The 17,633-nt window shown below is 45.9% G+C and overlaps 1 protein-coding gene across 1 annotated transcript; it reads left to right on the top strand.

Annotated features, from left to right (window-relative positions):
- Positions 1–2,553: 2,553 nt before the first annotated feature.
- B3GNT9 (UDP-GlcNAc:betaGal beta-1,3-N-acetylglucosaminyltransferase 9) lies at positions 2,554–14,749 on the top strand. Its single transcript, XM_064459293.1, has 3 exons — positions 2,554–2,924; positions 10,456–10,498; positions 11,344–14,749. The coding sequence occupies exon 3, from the start codon at positions 11,408–11,410 to the stop codon at positions 12,653–12,655; it is 1,248 nt and encodes a 415-aa protein (XP_064315363.1). The 5' UTR covers positions 2,554–2,924; positions 10,456–10,498; positions 11,344–11,407; the 3' UTR covers positions 12,656–14,749.
- Positions 14,750–17,633: the final 2,884 nt, after the last annotated feature.

Raw genomic sequence — 17,633 nt, 5'->3', positions numbered from 1 at the left:
GACCTTCTAATTGCAAATTTCCGTGATACTCAGCATCGGATCTCAATCAGCCATCTACAGCTATGGACTGCAATGCCATGTGTACTCAGGGCTAGGACATTCAATGTCCAAGGAATTGTCTTTCATAGAAAAAAGCACTTTGGTCTAGTCCCCCACCCCCTGCCAAGTTCTTTTTATAAATAAATATATACTTTTGACGAAAAGTGCCTCAGAGACTTTTCTTAAGCACTTAACACAGTAGTAAGAAAGGCGTTCACAGAAGTTCTGGCCACATTGGCTGTCACCAGCTCTCAGAGGACCATCCAGCCGAAGTGTCTGGATGCACAATAGGGTCCTGCCTAAAGTCATACGTTTCTACTGACACACCAAGGCTGGTACTCCACCTGCAAGTTAATGGCTCTAATTTCAAGACAAAACCAAGCTAAGCCACCACAATTTTTCAATTTCCAGTTACTGCTTTGATGAGCCTTTTTTAGTAAACATGGCCAGAAGGGGAGGTTTGTCCCAAAGGTGGTACCTGGCAGAGCTCTCTGTGTTTCTCTGAATGCTGTGGTACATCCAGGACCCCTCCAAGGCCACAGCATCACTGTCATCCCAAAGTGCCTCACTAATAGTGAGCTTTCTCACAATGCTGCCTGTCCCGTAGCTGGGGAGCCAGCGACCTTAGATATTAAATCTTCTCCAGTGGCTGTGTACAGGAAGCCACTGGCTGACCTGACAGCTGAACCCAGGGAAATTCCTTCTGCCATGAACTCGAGCAGAGCAGTATTTCACCCTGAATCACTTAAATCTCAGACAGTACTTGAAAATCACAAGATCAGCCCTTCTCTGTTTACCACAAAGCTGTATTCCCAACTGTGTGGCTGGATGCCTGCAGGAATACAGTGACAGGGAGCGTGGCTGTGCCCTACAGCGGTTGGAAGGACATCTGGGACATGGCTCACTTAAAGCAATATGCCAACATCCCAACCTTGGGTCAACAGGGTTGACCCGCTGATGACAGTCAATGAGATCACTGACCCAATCTTGTAAGACAGTGACATTCCATGGGACAGATCAAGGCCACTCTTGCTGGCAATGAGAAAAAACAAATGAGCCATGCATCAGTGCCCAGGGAACAAGGGACAGGTGAGACAATGACCAAGTAGAAGCATCCACAGAGAAAACTCGTCCACCTCCCAAGCTCCCTGCATGAGTCTCCAAGCCACAGCAGCCACAAAGGCACCATACAGCAATGAAAGCCTCTGTTTTCACTCTTACCCCATGGGAGCAAGCAAAAAGGGTAGAATGTCCCAAAACCTGGGTGGGGGAACATGGTGGAAGTACATGCTGTGAGTCCCCCATGGTTTCAGGGGCCAGTCCCCCTCGCTCCACAGACAGCCCCTCTGAGCTAAGGCGGGCACACTGGTCTGCTGTTTGCCTCTGTGACTGTCACCTGCCTCCTTACTGAGGAGGGATGAAAAATAGTCCGGGGCTGCTCTGGAGGAAGAGGATAAAGGTACCTTGGGTTGGCACAGGGAAAGGGTGAAGCAGAGTAACATTTATGGCCAAGGTTTTTGATCAGCTGCGCTATTCAGGGAGGAACTGCTGCATTTCAGACAGCTGCAGGTCATGAGGAAACAGCTTTCCCGGCTTGAAGCACCCGAACGCAGGGCCTGTAGGTTGCTCATCATGAACTCATCCATATGACAACTTTTTATTTTTAAGGTTTGAGCTGAAATAAAAAATGCATTGAAACCACAGACACTTATGAAAAAGAATTTTTATGTTATGTCTAAAAACCAGTTGCATGTTTGTATAAACAACAGGGTAGTTCGAAACCTGGTTTTATGATAAGTTCGCTGTAAATTTAAAAACTTTGCATACCAAAGGGGCCGTGGTCTAGACACTCTCCAGACCCTTGGCCTCTGTGAGAGGAATAAGGGTTGTTGTTTCCATTGCAGAGACAAACAGAGCCACAACAATAGGAAATGCTATTCCCGAAGTCAGCTGGCACATCGCAAGCGATGCCAATTTAGATTTGGCTCCAAATAAAAATGTTTTGTTTTGAAGTAACTGAAATTCAATGGAAAAAAAATGGGCGGGGTTTTTTTTGTTCAGTGTTTGGGAGGGACCCTCACATCGCTCGTCTCCCTGCCTCCTCCCATCATTTCCCTACTATAAAAAAAAAAGAAACCAGCTCCCAAGTGGATTTTCCTTCTGAGCTAAACCCATCCTCAATTTCTAATTTGAGCCTTTGCAGAGGTAAAGTAAATAATCATAAGGGGATTAAAACAAAGCCAAATGGGTAAGGGGAGACAGAAAAATTAGCACACTTCCTATTGAAAATAGTTGCAGTAAAAAAAAAAAACGCCTTTTTTGTGGTTGTTCTTTTTAACCACTAAAACAGCAGAATTGATGGAAGTCCCCAACTTGGCTCTGCATTCAATCCCTTGACGCCTCCGACGCCTCTGTCCCTGCCCCGCCCCGTGGGGTGCGGGTGACCATGTGCAGAAAGGCCCGGGGAGCTGCCAGACGTGGGGCTCTGCAGTGCTGGAGGCCATCTGCACTCCCCAGCCTGCCGATCACGTGTCAGGCGCTTGGAAGCAGACCCAGCTCCTTCCCCTGGTGGGGTTGGCTCCTTCCACCACGCTACAGCAAGCAAGCGTGTGCAAGGAGGGAGCCCAGCGTCTCGTCTCAGACCCTGTTGGTACATGCGCCCCTCCCCGGTAGGCACACAAGCACGGGGAAACTTCGCTGGCTTTCAGCATGAAAACGGTCCCGAGTGCAGGAGACAGAGCGCTGCTTTGCTCAGCAAGGATTTCCTCGGTTTCACTTAAAGGCTGAGGAATGTCTAACACTAACTATATCCAGATGTGCCTACTTGGCAGCCCGCTGCTGAGACATTACCGAGAGGACACAGGATCAGCGCTATCAAATGGGATGTAAGTATCTATTATGTATGTTTGATCAGGGTGGGCTGGGGAGAGTTATGCAGCAAGCAGTGCGAACTGGAGACTGTCCTTACTGCTTTTCTTTTCCTCCAGCCTACGGCTTTTCTTTTTGCCTTGTTGCTCTTGCCATGTTGTTACATGCAGCAACCTGAACTGTGATGGTTAACATGCAGCAGGGTCGGCTACAGGCTCTGAATACACAGTCTCCAGCCCTCCTATGTCTGCTTTACTCTTTACTTTCCACAGAACTTTGAATGTTTTAGGTTGATTTTACAGAAGAAAGTTTGGGGCTTCTTTAGACAATGCCTCCAGTGCTCTGAGACAGGGTTTCCTCCCAGCTGCGAACATGTTCCAGTGGCGGCATGTCACATTTACGTGCCATTCCTCATCAGTAAGAGAACATGAATCTTTCCTTGTTAGTGTTGTATGCTATGAACAAAACATGGGAATTTTCAAGCTCTCTAGTGTTGCAAAGAGAGAAAGAAAAACAACTCAGTCCCAGTGAAATGGGCAGTTACTGACCACATTTTTTAGCAGCTTTTGGGCAGATTCTGATAAACTTATGCCTTTGGTATCGTCTTGAAATTAGCAGGGCAGGTCTGCATATACTCCCTCACCCCTTCATGTCTGGGTGTAACAATACATCCCTGCTAATGCACTGTAATTGCTGGGTTTTGGGGCACATTGGCAAATGATTTATTGGACCAGAAGAGGGTCTGGGAGCTGAAGAAGCAGTGAGCACTGTAGCCTGGGGAGGGCTGGGAAAGGAGGGTGGTTGTTTCAGTGGGGCTGATTCTTACCCCTTCACAAGCCTGCAAGCCTTTATTTTTCTCCTGGGGCCAGGGGAAATGAATGTTTGCAAGAGAGAGCAAGTTCCTCACCCTGTCTCCCTGAGCACTCAGTGTGTGAGTTGAGCTGCTGAGCTCTCTGTAATTCTGAAAATCAGACCACCTAAACACAAGATTATATCTGGATTTAGGAAAGTACCTCTTGAGACTGCTAAGGCCTGTGAAAGATAATTGCACGTTATCTTCTCCTACCTTGCAGGCACCGGAACGCTCTCACTAGAGACGTGGTGCTGCACTTAGGAGGAGCTGGCGTTCTCCCTGTTCGCTAGGGCCTGCCATGGCATGCCTGGCAGCAGCGCAGTCCTGCACAGGCACTGCCCTGGTGGCACGAAAACATCCTGCGCTGCTTAAAATGCAGCAGAGCTGCAGTCCCCAAACTGTGCCACGTGTACACGAGTGACTTACCACTGGGTGAGCAGGGAGGAGTACTGCAGGCAGGCAGCCTTTCCCAGAGGTCACGGGAATGGTCGCGCAGGCAGCCAGTGCTGCCCAGGGTCATCGAGGTTCCCATGCACAATGGCCACTGCCTTCTGCTGCGGTACCACTCAGCTCCCCCCTGGGGATGGTGCACGTTCCTTTCTGGGACCCCTGTACATGACAGCAGACATTGTAGCATCTATTTCCAGCCTTCGCACAGCAGCCCTGCAGTTTCTCTGTATTTCAGTTTGTATACTTAAAGGCTTCACTGACCGGGGTGAAAGCTAAAAGGAGGCAACTGCAGCAGCCATTTGCAAGCTGCATTGCGAAGGCAAGGCTGGCAATGACAAGAGGAGAGACTCTAATAAAGTGGGACCAGCCAGCCTGGAAGCTGATGAAACCACATATTTCAGGACTGGGGCAAGCAGAGAGATAAATAAGGCACCCTGTCCTGGAACAGCATGGATCTCATGGTTTGAACTGGCCTGAAAAGCAGCTCCAACAGGAAAGCTGGAAACGGTCTTTGGAGTGGGGCCTGCATTTTTGTTACCTGCTCGTGCAGTGTTTCAACCAACAGAGCTTTTTTCTCCAGGTGTTGCAACACAAGTAGCAGCAGCAGTGACACTGTGCCAGTGACGCCGTGCACAGGGCCGGAGCGCTGCCGCGGCGGTGGCACTGGCCAACGGCGCCCAAGCAGCGCCACGGTGTGCAGATGAGCACCGCGAGCCTCTGCCCCTCTGCATGGTGTTCATTTGGCTCTGGCTCACAAACCTGACTCCTGGGAAAGCTCTCAAGACATTCAGCTAATTAAATCCTACAGCTTATTCTCAATTTATAGACTTCAAAACTTCGAAGCAGCTGAATGAGGTGAGCTCTTTTTTCTGGTAAGGCAGCTTAGCAACTGTTTTGGTTAGTTCATTTTTCTAGGGCTTTGCACTAACTAATGTACTGAAGGGTGTCTCCAGTATTTCAGCCTGCCCTGCCTTCTGGTCAAGAAGATCAAATCATTCAGAGTTGCTTGGTAATCCTATAGCTCCAAATGAGACCTCTTCACAAACACCATATAATGCAGAGAGGAGTTGTCGGGCACAAAAGCCACTTGATGAGGTTATTGACTTTGCCTGGAAAGGGACAGGGGGAGGACAGGATGGGACACGGGACACGGACGAGACACACAACAACACCTAAAAACAAACAAACAAAAAAACCAAAAGAAGAAACCATGCGGGGATAAAACTGATTACACAACACCCAAACATAGAAATGAAAGAGGGTTTCCTGGAGCTATTTTTTCCCTTTAAATGCTCCAAAACCAACTCAAACTGTTAAACCTGAGTTGTTTCATGCATGCTCTTATATGTGGGGTAGAACATACATTTCCCTGTGGACACCCCAAAGAGCCCAGGCACCCAGGCGATGCAAAACAAAGACGAGGTTTGCCTGCACGAGACCCATAGTCAGATAACTCAGCTGATTTGAAAACCTTTGCCTTAGCGCTTTACTTCAGGTTTCTGTTCAAGGGTAAGAGGAGGATGGCAGCCCAACGCTGCTTGAAGAGAGCAAAACAAGTAATTCGCACATGAAACAGCGCGCTACTCATGTCTGCGTGTTCAGCAATACATTTAAACTAAACTGGTGCGGATGCAGAAGTCAAACACTCTCCCAACCCTCGAGGGCTCGCAGGGTGGGACCAAGCAAGGGTCAGTAGGAAGATGTAGTCACCAGAGCTTCAGGTGGTGCAGACTTCTTGCTGTCAGCATCCTGGTCTGGCAGGATAAAGCTAATCTGCCCACGTCTATTTTACACAGTCCCAGCTGCAGGATGGACGTAGGGAATGTTATTATTGTTGCTGGTGGGTTCATGAACAGTGTCGGGAGCAGGAGGCAGAGGAACAGCAGCACAAGGTGCAAAGGGGCCTGGGAGCTTGATTTACTCTTACTAAGTGAATCAGGATGGAAAAACTGCTGGAAATGAGGTGGGAGAGGGACACGTGCACAGACCTCCCCGCTGCAGGCCAGAGCCTGGGTCTCAGCTTCCAGCACTGGGTGTTACAACCTGACTTTCTTCTCGTGAAATGCATTCAACCAACATGAAATGAAAACGAGTATCCAAAAACCTCAAGCATTACCTCAAAGCACTCTCATCACGCAGAATTTTCCAAGTTCCCCTGAGGATTGCCAAAAAACCTCATTGAACCCATCGGTGCTCGATCCCCAACACTTCCTTTAGCGCATTTTACAGAGAAACAGGTAAGACCTCTCCATCAGCAACCACAGCCTCACATATTGCATGGCCACACAATGTATGCAGCCCCTCGATTGCACAACCCAAACCTACCAGTGGCAGCTCGAGCTTCTGGAGCAAGGAGGGGAGCCAGAAATGCTTCTCATGCAGCGGGGCAGCAACTTGATCTGGCAACAACCCACAGCTGCGCATGGTGAGGACAGATGCTCCCGTGAGCCAGGCTGGGACAGGTGGGCAGCAGAGCTCATTGCTGTGTTTTGTACCCTCTTGCTCAGTGTACCACATTTTCAGCTTGCCTTGCTATCACAGCTGCTTTTCCAGAGGCTGGGTGGGTTGAATAATCACTCTTCAAGGCACAAAGCAACATGCCGGAATCACCAAGGCTTCTTGACTAAACTCAGGGAGAGGATCCAGAGGTTTTCTCCCAGCTGGGCTCATGTGAGCTGAAGTGCCAAGTAATGGAGACTTGACAGCTGCTGCAAAAGAAAGAAATTTCTAGGATGAGCTCAAGGCTTCACGTCATTCAACTGGGAACGAAACACTAGCAACTACTTTTTTTTTTTTTTTTTTTAAATCATCATTTAACTGCTTTTATTGCAGCCCTCCTTGGCCATATTTCAGAATTCTCCTCTCAAATAAATGAAAACCAGGCAGAGGACCGGGCCCTCTGCCCAAGCATGCAACAACGCAGGTCAGATTCCCTGCCTGGATGTTCACCAGGGTGCTGTGCCCAGCTCCAGCCACTTTCAGCTCTTGAGCATTTTGTTGCCTCTCAGGTCGCGCAGGCTGTGGCCCCCTTGGTCTTTCCAGCGCGTTCCCTACGTAGGGGCTCCCCGTGTTTCCACCCTGTGGATACGGGACCTCTCAGCCTCCTCCTACAGCCCAGCTCAGCCTTCTAACATTCCTGGTGCTCGCAGCCCAGCAGATGACACTCCTGGTCTTCCCCAGGACCCGGCTTGTCCCACTGCTGGGACAAACCGCACTGTCCCATTCAGACCTGCTCGAGCTAGACTCAAGATCCCTACTGTACCCACCCCTGGGCAGCCAACACAAAGAGGGACAACTGCCCATTTTTCTAAGTTTGGAGGACATGGGAGGCAGCCCTGGCAGCTAAGCCCTCGTTCCCTGAGTGATGCAGCAGTTTTATAACACCGGCTCCGTATCCCAAGTTGGTTGGAGATCCCTCACAGCGGTGTACGAAACAGATGCAGACACACAGCGAGATGCTGTGCCCAGAAATGCTCTGCTGTGCTTACATCTCTTTTGTTTGGCATCAAATATTTTCTGCTTGCTTTGATAGCCCTATAATTTCCCCCCATGGGTGTCGAGGTGGATGAATAATCTTGTTGGCTTTAGGACATACCAGAGTGTCTGCCGGAATCATCAGTCCCTCTGAATTCAAGAATAGGACAGCTTTTCCCACACTTACATCCATGGTTAGAGCTCACACCTTTGTAATAACCGAGGGTATTCCCTTCAAAAGAAGAAAATATCTAACAAAAACTGGAAAACCCATATAATTCAATCAAGGAATCACTTCAAGGGCTGGCAACTTCTTTTGAAAATGAGATGTCTATATTCAGCACTGAACTGTTTTATTTCAGCACGGAAAGCACTATTTGGGATTCTTTTCTTTCAATAAATGAAAACACAGAAGAAAATCTGGGCTATCAGCCCAGACTTGTATCAATTCCTGGTTTTTCTTGGCTTTTTCCAAGGGTGCTTCTGGCCAGATTCTGTGATGCTGGCAGGATAAATCTGTAAGTCATGGAAATTATGAGTTTCATGACACACACATTTTATTCCAAACCCTCACTGATAAAATTAAACACAGGAAAGAGCCAGGACTTTCATCCGGCTCCTTAATTACCATCTGGAACCTGGCAGCTGAAATAAGATCATATTTTTGCACAGAAAAGGAAAAAAAATGCTATGACAGCGGGGAAAGAGATGACACTTTATGAAGAGCTTGAGTGGACATCCCAATTATGTTGGGCCCCATCCCACCAGGGACTCAGCATCTCCTGCTTCCTCTGGAGGCCACGTGCACAGAGCTGCATAGCACCTCAATAAAGCTTATACCAAATGCAACAAAAGGAGCAAAATGCCTCAGTTTTATTTCTTATGAGGTTTTTGAGACAGGGTTCCTATTTAAGGTATCTCAATAGCACCGAGAAAAAATTCTTGCTTGTGATGGGCGGAAGAGGGGCAGACTCTCTCTCCTTAATGGATCCAGTTCAGTAGCACATCCTGGGTGCAGCGGGACCATCTTTTCATATCCCCAGAACTTGCCTTCAAAATTATTGAAGGCATTGTGAGGGAAAGCCTGCTGGGAGCCACATCTCGACAGATAAAAGATGATTTAGCACAAAACTGCAGAGCACCTCAATGAGGACTTGCCAAGGGTAATTTGCACATGACAAACTAACATCTTATACGTGCTAGAAGAGACTGTTTCACAAGGCTGAAAATAGTTATGAGCCAAGTCATGTGGCAGAAAAAAGCATAAACAGAAAACAGCTTCTGATGATCGTAAGCATTTTTATAACAATTTATGAGAAATCAGAGAATATTCTACAATCCTCGTATCAATATCAAAGCTATGCCAGTTAAAACATCTGCGTAGCCTAGGGGAGAAGTGAAAGATACAGTAAAAAAAAGGCAAAAAATGGAGAAAGCCCCAACAACCTCTATTAGAGGCCAGAAAACCTTGAGAAAGGCGGCCTGAGGAAAAAAGCGTGGTCATCAGGACAGGGAGGAATGACTTTGAATCCACTGAGAACACAAAGAGCCTTACCCAGGCACAGATAAGATATTCACTAAAACAAAGATTTTCAGTAATACTGGAGACAAAGCAGATGAGGTCAGTAAATATTTTGGAACTGCTTTGGGAAAAAGACAGCTGATACCACATGATGATGAAATACTCTCCATTTCAACAGTAACTTGGAGATGCAATTAACCCGTAATGGAAAAGCAAACTATTTTAAAATTATGAGGTCCAAGTAATGCGCATCTAAGAATTTTTAAAGAGGATGTCCAAAAATTCAACTGGCTTATTAATTTTGCTTTTTCATTAGTCTTGAAATATCACCTAGATCCCACAGGGTCTAGAAGTAATGTTGTGCCACTCTTCTAACACTTCATAACTGCAGGCTCATCAGTCTAATTTTGAACTTTGAAAAGATAACATTGTGGCTGATACAAAGTCGATGGTTAATGAACAACTATGCGTGATACTATCCATAACAGTGGAAAAGGATTTGCTGAAAACAGATACCACTGAAGGGGCCTGTTTTAAGTCATAATCACGTTGCATAACAATATCCTTACCAAAAACACAGCTGCCCATTAGATGTGAGTCAGTAAAGCAGCTACAGGGCTCGACTGGAGGCAGAGCATCTGTGCACCCTGTGGCTAACAGTGCTGAAAAGAGGGTACTGCAGAAATAAATTACGTAGGAAGCCGCAAGCACCGGCTCCTCCACCATTTTCAGTCCTCAATGAGGAGTGTTCCTTAAGTGAAGACAGACTGACATTCAACCAGGCAGCTTTTGATCAAGAAATTTTTGAGTAAGATGATCTCAGCTAATTCAAGACAGGCAACCATCATACCTTCAAAGGTAGCTTCTGCTAATACAGCACAGGCCAGATAGAGCTGTAAATTGCATACAGGTGTAAGACATTATCAGTGGGTTATGTAAGAATACTTATGTGCACTGTGGGAGGATTTTTGGGTAGAGCTAAACTTTTAGGAACATGCTCCCTGCCAACAACTGTAGGGATTACGATTGTTGCCTGCCTTCTCCAGGAGCCCGGAGCGACTGTCAGATCCTCTCTGCTCAACTCTGTAGTTAGCTACTATGGGGAACAGCGTGGCTGTGTGTATGGTGGTGACGAGAGGACCTGCCCCTGCTGCAGCTACAGACACGTGACGAACTCTTTCCCTGAACTATGGTTACGTGCTACTTTCTGCCTTCTTACTACTCTTTTATTATTTTTTTTTGTTTGCAGTTGAAGAATTGATCAAATGAGACAGAAGATCTTTGGGAAAAGTGTAAGTGAGGAATCAAATCTAGTATTTCAAAAGGCAGCTTCATTTCTGACATATGAGTAAAACGTTCCTAACACCAGGCTCTGCCTTTCTTCTGCGTATTGGGATTTATTTGCCCACCTCCCGCTTACTGTTTCGGGTGATTTGGCAGAGGCAAAACACCCGTGCCCCTCCTAACCTTATTAATGGAAGTTAGTTATAACGGTTTAATATGTTATAATTACTGGCAGCAAAAAGACCCTATGTGCATTCCATAGTGTGCCTAATGTAGTCATTTCAAAGGCACAAAACCTAGCTGGTTTACAGGAGCTGGCTCTGCGTGCGGGGAAATGGCAGCGACACGCTGCTGCTGCAAAGCGTACCCTTCAACAGCCAGGCCCGTGTGTCCCCATTCTGACTCAAAAAGGGTAAAAGCAGCAAGAAACAGCTACCAAGCTGGGGGTTGGAGGGGTGGGGAAGAATATCTAATGATTTATGGAAGAATGGCATTGTTCATAGTTTTCCACCTTGTTTTTCCAAAAGCAGTGGAATCTCTAAAACGGCAAAATGTGTTTGGCAAAGAGGGATGTGGGAGGAAGGACTGATTTCACATTGCGCCTAGGGAGTGATTTTCAGGATGATGGCTTGGTGACTTAACTAACCAAGTCACAGAGCCAGAGCACTAGGATCAGTGTTAAGTTGGAACCTGTGTGCCTTTTGGCAAGTTCCTTACTCATACAAAACACTGAGACATGCTAAAATGCACTTTACTGCTAGTTTTTTTTTAAAATGGTGTTTCAGTTAGTTTTGCCTACGTGCTTCAAAGCTGCTGAATCCTTGTTGCTGACACACCGTACGTTTATTTACAGATGGACATTGGCACCAGGTGGCTCAAACACAGCTTTTAACAGTCCCAGAAACACCACGGAGACAATGAGAGTTCGTCTCAAAGGGGATGCCATCTGTACCCTTGTCCTGCTTGTAGCGCTTTGCTCTTTACTCTACTCCCAGCTGGAATATTTAGTTCCAGTAGGAAACAAGGAGCTGACACAGAAGAAGCCTTCAGTAACACCAAAAATATTTTCCAACCCCAGAGCACCTTGGAGACCAATGCCAGCAGAGGCAACGGTACCCAGACCCCAAGTAACTCCTATCATTAGACGAACAGAAGTGGCCAACAACAGGGTCCAAACTACAACTCCACCCCTGTTGACTGATTCTGCCTTCAACTTCAAGCACTATCTCCTAAACAAGGATAACAGGAACTTCAATCTCCTCATTAACCAGCCCAAGAAATGCAGGAAAACACCTGGAGGTCCCTTTCTGCTCATTGCTGTCAAATCGGTAGTTGAAGACTTTGACAGGCGTGAGATTGTCCGGAAAACTTGGGGCAGGGAGGGTTTGGTGAATGGGGAGCAGATCCAGCGAGTGTTCCTCCTGGGAACACCAAAGAATAGGACAGTGCTGGCAACATGGGAGACCCTGATCCACCAGGAGAGTCAGGCTTACAGGGACATTTTACTCTGGGACTTCATGGACACCTTCTTCAATCTGACTCTGAAGGAGATCCACTTCCTGAACTGGGCTGCTGAATTCTGCCACGACGCGAAGTTTATTTTTAAAGGTGACGCCGATGTTTTTGTCAACGTCGAGAACATTGTTGACTTCCTTGAGAGACATGACCCCACTGAGGACCTCTTTGTTGGGGACATCATCTACAATGCCCGCCCTATCCGAGTCCGAAAGAGCAAATACTATATCCCAGAGACCATGTATGGGCTAAGCATCTATCCAGCCTATGCAGGAGGAGGAGGGTTTTTGTTGTCCAGCCACACCATGAGGAAGCTCTCTAGGGCTTGCAGAGAGGTGGAACTCTTCCCCATTGATGATGTCTTTTTGGGCATGTGCTTGCAGAGAATCAACCTCAAACCCATTTTGCATGAAGGATTCAAGACCTTTGGCATCGTCAAGCCTTCTGCTGCCCCACACCTACAGACATTTGACCCCTGTTTTTACAAAGATCTCATGGTAGTCCACAGTCTGAAAGTTGCTGAGATCTGGCTAATGTGGAACCTGCTCCACAGCCCACGTCTTTCCTGTACTCAGAAGAAGCAAGTGAAGAAGCCATTCCAATGGAAAAGGAAAGCTCAAATAACAACACAGGCATCACCCCTCAGATAACGCAGGCAGACTGCGGCAGAAACACATAGCAAACCAGCTGAGAAAGGGAACGTGGAACTGTTGCAAGCAAATGAACCAACTTTAGAAATAGCATATTTTAGCACATCTTATTTAAAATGTTAAGAGAACATAAACTATTGCAGGAATTGGCCAAAACTCCACATGTGCACGCATATACCATGTAAGTCCTTCTCCATTAGTGAGTCCAAATAATCATAACAGTATCTTTAATTTATTATTATTTATCAGAATTATAGTAGTGCTTAGTGGGCCAATGTGTAAAAGCACATTGCACAATGCAGTCCTTGGAGATTTTTCAGCATTGTTAGAAATGTGAGAAATGAAAGAAGATAGAGTGTAAGAGATGATGCCAAGGAGCACAGGGGTTGTCGTCAACTTGTTTTCTTGACTCAGATTCATTGAGAAATGACCAAACTACACAGTAACTAGAGTAAAGGAAATCAAGTCACCTTAGTGTGCACTCAAATTACCGCTGCCTGGATGGCCTTCCGTAGGGCTTCTAAGAAGAGACAGAACAAGTAACAGCTATTGAAATGGTGTCCTGTACGTTGCAAATAGGGTGGACTATCAAGCAAACAAACTGGAGGCTGAGGCTGGTGTGGCTGGTTGAGCAAAGGACAGATAAGTAGGTAAACAGGAAGGGGCAGACTTTCAAAGGTTCTTTAAAGAAAGGACAAGAACTTTGAGTTGATCCCTCTGAGTCTTGATTTTTCATTATTTGTAGCAACAATATCTGCTCCACTGACACGCTCAGGACTCTGAGTTTTTGTCACTTCCACAAGCTCAGGCTCTCTACACTATGCTGACTGGCACTAAGAGAAAACTCAGAGTCATCCAACAGTATCTGATCACCCTCACAATCTAATCCAGATATTCGGAAGGTTTGCATCTGGAGAGATTCTTTGGACTTCGCTTGTGGGGATAAAACCACACAGAGCTGCTGCTTGCGTCACATTTGGGAGCTTCTTCAAACCAAAGGAGAACTTGGCAATGGACTGGGCTGGTTTCTATAGACCTCGGTGCTCTTGCCTGGCATAGAGTCAGCTGCAAAGAGCAGCCAAGACACTTCACATTGCTGCTGGTGTCACGTGAAGGGAGAAGGTAGCGTTCAGACAAGAGGGCTTCAGAATAAAAGCCTTTCTAAATTTATTGCAAGAAAGCAAAACCCCACAGCAATCCTTCTGTTGGGCTTTCCAAGTTTCAGTCAGTCTGTAACTTCATAAGTGTTTTAAGCATTGGACAAAAACACTGGATTGCCTAGCTTTTCAAAGAATAGTCAATGCTTTGAAGCATTTCGTTTTTTCTAGCAGCAGATTACCTTAAAAGAACACCCTTTTCTTGGACATCCAAGAAGCAGTAAATTTCTCTAAATCAAGGTTAAAAAGCTATGAAATTCACAGGGCAAAGAGCCTGAATTCACCCCTGATGCTGTGTTTGTTAATCCTTTTGCATTCCGCCCCCACCCCTCAACAAAACTCCTATCGATTAGAGAACCCCCAATGCCATCCCTCTTCAGAAGGGCACATTCACACAGCCTCAAAGGAAGCTACAGTCTGTCATAAGTGTCCACGAAGTTGCTTTCCCTTGAACAGAGCCTGCAGTGCAGCTGCATTTCATATCTGGGTATAACCTTCCTCCCGCTCGGCAACAGTCCAGGCTCAGTACTCGTATCAACTGTACACAGCACGGAGGAAAGCAAGCTGGTAATATCTATTGGTAGATTATCAACAACAGTCTTATATGTCATTTTCACTGTCAGAGTTTAAGACTTACACTAATATATTTCCAAGGAAAGATCAGCTATATAGAAATCAAAAGACCACATGTTGATGTGGGGTATTTTCAGGGTGTAATCCTGAAATACAAAATGCGTATGCGAGCTTCACAAGGAGCCCTGTAGGGTGTGGAAATAAACCAGAGCCTTGCTGGTGGGAGAAAGCCTGTCACACCCCTGTCTGCTAGCATGTGTGATACTTCTGTATTTATGCGTATGTACAGAAACCTATTACCTGTGATTAGCTTACCATTTGGGAAATTATTTATAGCATAATTAAAAGACAGCATGCAGACGTGCCTCTGGAGGTCAGAGTGAGTCTGTCAAGTACCTCTGCACACATGTAAGACTAACACTACACGTATTTTTCCTGAAGACAGCAACAGGAAAAATACATTATTCATTATTTTGGATAACTTGGTAAGTCTTTCCTTATGCTGGACTTAAATTAATGGTAATGACAGAAAAATAAACATGGCTTACCTTGTGATTTCCTACCAGGCAGCTAGTCAGGTTCAGCAGTCCTTATTAAAGTCTTCCTTTTAAGCTTGGAGATGCACAAAGCTTGGTTCCTCCCCCTATAATGTCTTCACATCCGCAGTCTACCCACAATACAGCATTAATGAGTGCATTTTGTCCCAGATCAAAGTTGTTGTTCGACACCCACCTCTACCAGCACATACTCTAACAGCTGGCAGAAAGAGAACTGGAGCAAACTGTTTACTCTGTTGCCTTAATCTATGAAATAGCTCATTTCTTTTACCCAATGAATACTAAACCTAGTATCTATTAACAAAAGATACATCTGCTTTTGTTCTCCAGCCTCTGCTGCGTGGCCTGTTTGACCTGGTTTTAGAAGTTTCCATTTGCTTCTGCAGTTGAGCTGGAAGTTCAGACGCCACACGAGCATAACGCACTGGGGAAATGCTAGAGGGCGGCACTGCACACCCTGCAGTTTATTGAATTCTACTTACTGCTACACTAGGCAAAAAGTCTTTGACTTGACCAAAGCTGGAGATTGTTTCCTAAAAGATGGGGGTCTTTTCAGAAAACCCTAAAAGCCTAGGTGTGTATGAGAACTGGCAGGAAGGACCCTCTACTGACCTTTCTGATGCATCTCAGAAAACCAAAACCATCCATCGCAGAATGACATTCTGAGCAGCTTTTATTAACTGGCTCATTCAGTGCACCAGTCAGGGCTTTGCTACACAGCCTCGTTTTGGCAATTTTTTCATGACTAACCCATGATGGGAAAAGAAAACATAAATACATCCTAAGCGGGTTCCACCAGTAGCAAGGAAAACAAGCAGGCTTCCTCGAGTCAGACATAAATATCTGAAGCTAATGCAGTACAGTAGGTTTATTGAATCACAGGGACCCACATACAGACAAACTTTGTTCCTACTGCACGTAAGTATCCAGATTTGGTCACTATAATGAGTAGAGCTGGCTTGAACCTCACATTCAGCACCTCCGAATGCATCTCTGAAGACATAAACTGGTAGCAAATGCCAAAATCCATCATTCAGTCAGGCCACTGCTGACTTAGACATCATAAAAAAGAAAGCCAAAGAAGGCTCTGAAGCACTTGAGTATTGAAATATTGTGCTTCCTGCCTGCAGTTGAAATATTCATGTTTCTACAGCAGGTTCTTGGAAGCAAACCCCCACTGCAAAATCAAAGGTACAAAATCATCAAACAGCTCAGAGAATCCTCACTAAATATGAGCACTGAGAATGTTCCCCGGAGAGGGCTGAAAGACCATAAGATGGGGGCGGGTCTACCCCAAAGCCCAGTTTGAAGAGCTGCTGAGCCCCTGAGTTGTACCTTGCAGCTGGAGTCGCAGGTCTTGGCAGCCCTGAAAATCAGCCCACCACATTTCCCTAACAATGCTATTAACTCTACTGATGTTTGTCAAAACCAGTAAAACTTTTAAATCCAACTTTTCTTTATTTTCTAAGCTTATGGTAAGAAAACCATACTGAGAAATGAGAGAGGAAACTAAACCCCAATGCACAAGTGCATCTGAGTCCCTCCAAGAATATCAAACAGCTCCCCCACCAGCCCTGACCAGCCCGACGCTCTCTCCAATTCATTCAAACCCAGCTCACTGATCATCTCCCTCTCCCTCCCTTTCCCAGCCAGTCCATTGACAAGCCTAATGCTGAAACCAGGCAAAAAACCAAAATAACACAGGTCCATGGTGACTGCCTTCTCCCCAGGAGGGCTGACTGAGCTGGGGAGTGAATAAAGGCGTGACATTAAGACAAACTCTCTCTATGGCCATAGAAGTAGAAAAAAAGGGTGAAGGAATCGTAGCAGTCTCCATCCCTGTGGATGCAACAGAGCTACCCAGCGAGGAACAGGGTACACTCAGGGTTTCAGGGCTTCAGTTTTCCTAAGAGACAGCAGCAGATGTGAAAAAGGAATGCAGTGATTCAGGCTAGTTTGATTGCTTAGCTGATTAGACTGCACAGTCATGCGGGGGGAGGGGGAATTGTCATTGGTATTTAAACTAAGTGTCCCTTTGAAGGATATTAATACTGGAATGAAACTTGTGCACTAAGTGGAATACGTGGCGTAGGTGTGAAACATTAAGGCACTTAAAACCAGCTTCCAAAATTGCAATATGCAGTACTTTAAAAGGACCAGACTAGTAACATTTAAAGGGGAATTAATTAGGGTATGAAAGAGAACAGGTTACTTTAAAGCATTACAGTCTAGTCCAGAACAAAAGTTACTGTTACAACAGTATCTTACACCACATTGAATGACCTATTATGCAAATTCCACTTTACCTTTCCTGCTGTTTCAAGCGGTCACTCTTCCTACATCATGAAAAGGAATTACTTCGCTTGCTGGAAAAATACACATCCCCACAAACAAAACAAAAGCCTTGGATGTAAGGCTTGGCAGATAAAACATTTAAACAGCAACTTTATTAGTTACAGCTAAAATTCACATAGGTAGAGAATACGGTATTTAAGTTCAACCTGAACCCTCCAGGTAACACATACACACACACACACACCCCCCCCCCCCCAAAAAACAAATCCCTTCATAGGTGCAGTTATACCCTGGCCTCGAACAAAGCCCCATCCTTCAGTAACTCCCGATCCTATTTTAATGCTCAAGAGTTACCTCTTCAGTAAGCTCCATTTTTACTTTCCCTTTATTTTGCCT

Source organism: Phalacrocorax carbo, chromosome 8 (genome assembly GCF_963921805.1).
Source record: "Phalacrocorax carbo chromosome 8, bPhaCar2.1, whole genome shotgun sequence".
Lineage (NCBI taxonomy): Eukaryota > Metazoa > Chordata > Aves > Suliformes > Phalacrocoracidae > Phalacrocorax > Phalacrocorax carbo.
The sequence above is the reverse complement of the archived record's forward strand: the minus strand, read 5'-3'. Positions and strand labels throughout refer to the sequence as shown.